The 4660-nt window shown below is 33.8% G+C and overlaps 1 protein-coding gene across 1 annotated transcript in view; it reads left to right on the top strand.

Annotated features, from left to right (window-relative positions):
• Positions 1-2924: 2924 nt before the first annotated feature.
• Positions 2925-4660, top strand: part of LOC103596477 (cadherin-18) — a gene marked incomplete at its 5' end in the record, with an annotated part of 10376 nt that continues 8640 nt past the window's right edge. The window contains one exon of the mRNA XM_008580116.1: positions 2925-3176. Within this exon, the coding sequence (XP_008578338.1) occupies positions 2925-3176 (252 nt within the window). The remainder of the gene's footprint in view (positions 3177-4660) is intronic.

Genomic DNA, 4660 nt, shown 5'->3' with positions numbered 1-4660 from the left:
TAAATCTACAAAAATAAAACTATTATTATTTTTTCAAAGGTATTACATTTTAAATCTTTCATCCTCCTGTATGTACCCATATCCTTTTTCTGAACAAGAAATTAAATCATATAACAAGAAATTAAATCATATAACAACAAAAAAGAATGCATGGGCCGGCTCGGTGGCACACTGGAGAGTGCGCCGCTTGGGAGTGCGGCCGCGCTCCCACCAAGGATTCGGATCCCATGTGGAGACCGGTTCCCGTCACTGGCTGAGTGCGGTGCGGGCGCAACACCGAGGGTTGCAATCCTGTTGCCGGTCCCCGGTACGGGTGCGACACCGAGGGTTGCGATCCCGTTACCAGTCAGTAAAAAAGACAAAAAGGAAAAAAAAAAAAAAGAATGCACTGCCATCTATTTTGAAAGATTAAAACATTTTTTCTACATTAAACAGTTGCTGAAAATATCATTAAGCAGTTGCTGAACATATCAGGAATATATTGGTTATTTTCAGGAAGACATTTATTTTAAAAGTTTCCCAAATTTTTCTGGAAATTTTCAGTCACCTAAATCCATATCTGATGTGTAAGACACTCTATTGTTTCAAATATTCTTCATATGGCATGTTTCTCTAGCTCCTTTACCATCCCAGTCAAGGTCTTCTAAGTGCACACCATTTAGTTAAAGTATCACTTTTAAATTATTAGATCCTAAACTATGCACAGTATTTCTCTATAAAAAGATGTATAGAAATGCTGTGTCTTTAGTGATTGCTTCTGAGACTGTTTCAGCTTTTTTGACAGCTCAACAGCCATATGTATGTGTGTTTCAATATAATAGCTGTTATTCAAGATCTCTCTCATCTGATACTTTCCAAATTTTACCGTTTCACATAATATCTTTATTTCCTGTTTTCTTGTTTATTGAAGGTATTTTTTTCTAGCTATGTAACATCTTGAATCCTAATTCAATACATTAGCTACATGAGTATTAGCTTTGCTTCTCTCATCATCCAAGCTATTGAGAATTAGATTTAAAAACCAAACTTGGGCTGACATTATTAGAGATTATCCTTTGACACTGCTAATTAGCACTCTTATCCACAGATGTTCCATCCTGCTATGTTTTCCCTTCATTCAGGTCATATTAATTTTTTTAATTCACTTGGATGTTATTCAAGACTTTCCATAATATCATATTTTCTTAAGCATTATGTTTTATGTTTACAGATTTTTTATTGCTGCTGTCACCTAATTTTGCAGTTTCAGCAAGACATATTTTGTCCTGTTGTGATGTATGTACACACATATATAACTATATATATATGTGTACATATGTATATGTTTGTATTTAATGTGTGTATATATCTTTTTTCTTATTCCTTTCTTTGTCTCCCTCAATGTTCAAATTTTTGTTGTTGTTTTTGTTCAAGTTCAGTGAGCTTTCTCTCAAGTACATTTTTTGCAGTTCCAGTGAGGTATAGAATATCCCTTGTCAAGAGCTCATTATTCTGCTGTGCTAAACCTTTCTAGGTGGGAAACTCTTTGCTTCTTGAATCCTCTTTTCTTTTCAAAAGTCAAACCTTCAACTGGAAAAAAAAGAAAGAAAGAACATTTTTATGTCTCCATGTATTAGAGCTTTCTATTTAGGAACTTAAAAATGTTCTAGAAACATATTCTGGCTTTTTCCTGGTTTCTGATCATGTTTCTGATTGCACTTTCAGTAATTTTCCTGAAAGAGAACATGCTTGCATATTAATAATGTAAATTGTACACTAGAACAGAGCCATAAAAGGATGTCCGCAACTACCTCTGCATGTAGTAATGTCATTCCACATGTTATTATTCATGTTTCCTGAAATCCAGGGACCAGTACTTCCCTGTCTTCTTCAGAAAATCAACTGTGAGATTTTCAAACATGTTTGTGCTGTGAATAGCTAGTTCATATATTTTCCTTAGACTAAGGACTCGTTAAATAGATGCAAATTTATATGCATCATGATGCCACACCCTACAGCTTCCAGATCTGCTTTCTCAAATGCCAGATTTTCTGGTAGAGTACCCGTGACTGTTGCATTATTATACAATAGACATAATACAATTTATTCTCTTCTTTCTATATTCTGTTACGTGCTTCAGAATAGACAGTTGATACATTTTTTAAATTCCTCTTTCAACAGGCAAGAAAACCTTTTTCAGTTCCTCATTAGAATATTTATTTCTGCTCTATGATGCCCCTTTACTTATGAATATGTATATATGTATGATTAGCATTTGTGTCTGTATCATTCATTAGCTTTATGATTTGGGGCAACTTACACTCTGGGACTCAATTATTTATTTTTAAATTATTTAAAATAATAATTTCCCCTATAAAGTAAGGAATTTAATGCCTTCTACCTTATAATGTTGTATAGATTGATCAATATACATTATGCAGGTATTCACTATAGTACATTGCATTTAAAAAGCAGATAAACTATTTTATTCATCATGAATTTCCTCATGGTCTAACAAGAGTGCTTCAAATCACAGCTAAGCCTAAAATAGTTTATCCATTGATCTGGTGTCTCCATAGAAATATTATCTAAACCAGTGGCTCTTAAACTTTTTTATGCATTAACGTCACCAAACCATCTGTATCCTTAAATCTTTTGGCTATTATGTACGTGTCTAAAATGTGCATTGTTTCCTCTCTCTGTCTTCCCACTGTGTTTCCTCCCCTTTAGTTTGGATCTATTCATTTTTTAAACAGGTTTCTCAATTTAAGAACCAATAGTAGCCTCTCCTTAATAATTGCCCTTTCATGTTCCCTTGTCCATTTCATGAAATGGAAAAAAAAAAAAAAAAAAAATTGCACATACCCATGTTATCCATTAAGGAAATGTGACTCTCTCATGGTGGCTTTACTAAGTCTATCTTGTTTTGCTTATGTCTGTCATAGATAACACAGCCAGCATTCTGACAAGGCGGAGGAGATTTAGTCGAACTGTTCAGGATGTGTATTATCTGCCCATTATGATCTCTGATGGTGGAATCCCCTCTCTCAGCAGCAGCAGCACCCTCACCATCAGGGTTTGTGCATGCGAGAGAGATGGGCGTGTGCGGACCTGCCATGCAGAAGCCTTCCTGTCCTCGGCTGGCTTGAGTACAGGAGCCTTAATCGCTATTCTTCTCTGTGTTGTCATTCTCCTGGGTAAGTCATTCTAAACCCTAAGGTTGCATAGTAGCAATTCAAAATAAGAGAGAATCATTTTGGCAAAATTTAAGGATCAGGAATGCATAATGTGGGTAGCAAAATATTGCTGCCCAGACTTCAATTAGCTTTTTCAATACTGTAGTTCATCTGGAAATAATATGATTTAAATGTGATGAAAAAGTTGGAATATCAGGAAAAAAGATGAAATTCAAAAGAAATCATTTTTGAAAGTATATACTGTGTTTTAGAAATAATTAATATTGAAATATTCTGGGAGCCATGTTGAAAGGACTTTTGAAATTTATTTCCAAAAACCTAAGTGGCATCATTCTAAAATGATCTGACCAGGAACAACCATGCTTAGCTTTTGAGATCAGATAATATCAGCACGTTCACGTTGGTATGGTCCTAGGATGAATAAGTGTAGAAATCTAATGTACAGCATGAAGGCTCTAGTTAATAATAATACTGTACTGTGTACTGGAAATTTTCTAAGAGAGATTTCAGGTGATTTTACCATATGCCCCCAAATGGGATGACTATGTAAGATAATGTTAATTTGCTTGAATGTAGTAACCATTTCACTACATACCGTGTTAATATATCAATAAAATAAATGCATAAAAATAAATAAATAAATAAATAATAAAATGAAACAAATCTCACAAAAATAGAAGTCATGCAGAAATTACTATCAATACAAAATATTTAGTTAATCATCAGTGTTAGCTAAGTTTTGACATACTGACTCTACATGATTTGGGCCTTAGAGATACTAAATTTTATTAAATTAAATTATAATAAACTAAAATCAATAGGGTTATTTTTTAAATTTGATATTTGCATTTCATTTCATTTTATTAAAAAACCTTCTCTACTTTTATATTATCTGCTGTAATAATTTAAATATTATCACAGCCACATTTGAGGCTGTTATTACTGTCAACTCTTTATAATGCTTTTTAAAACAAAACAGGAAATTTTGATTTTGATTACAAGAAAGTTAGATGGAAAGGATCTTTCTGCTTCTTGTTTAAAGTGGGTAAATGTTCATTTTTCCAATGTCTCCTTGCCCTTTTTTTTTTTTTCTTAACAACCTTATCCTTTACTCCTTTCTTAATACTGTGCATACATTTTTAAAAAATTGTATGTTCTGGTGAGACAGAGAAATTCTTGCAAGGAGATGTCCCCTTGTTTTGCTCCTGGGTGGACGATAAATTGCTTGTATAGATGGGGTGGAGAGTAAGGTGGAATGATGCTGAAAAGAAGAAGGGATGTAGGCAGGGGTGAGACATCCTGGGGCTTTGTTGAGCATGATGAAGATGGTGGGATTTGTTCTAGGCATTTAAAGAAAGTTTTAAAGCAAGAGAGATCCATTATAAAATTTGGTATTTGGAAAGCAAGCCTATAAATGAAGAAAAGATCTCATGGTGGGAAGAGAGCATGTAAGCAAACCAATTAAGCAAAAAATGCAGTTGTCT

Source organism: Galeopterus variegatus, unplaced genomic scaffold (genome assembly GCF_000696425.1).
Source record: "Galeopterus variegatus unplaced genomic scaffold, G_variegatus-3.0.2 Scaffold2025, whole genome shotgun sequence".
Classification (NCBI taxonomy): domain Eukaryota; kingdom Metazoa; phylum Chordata; class Mammalia; order Dermoptera; family Cynocephalidae; genus Galeopterus; species Galeopterus variegatus.
Note: the sequence above shows the minus strand (reverse complement) of the source record. Positions and strands in the feature narration are given on the sequence as shown.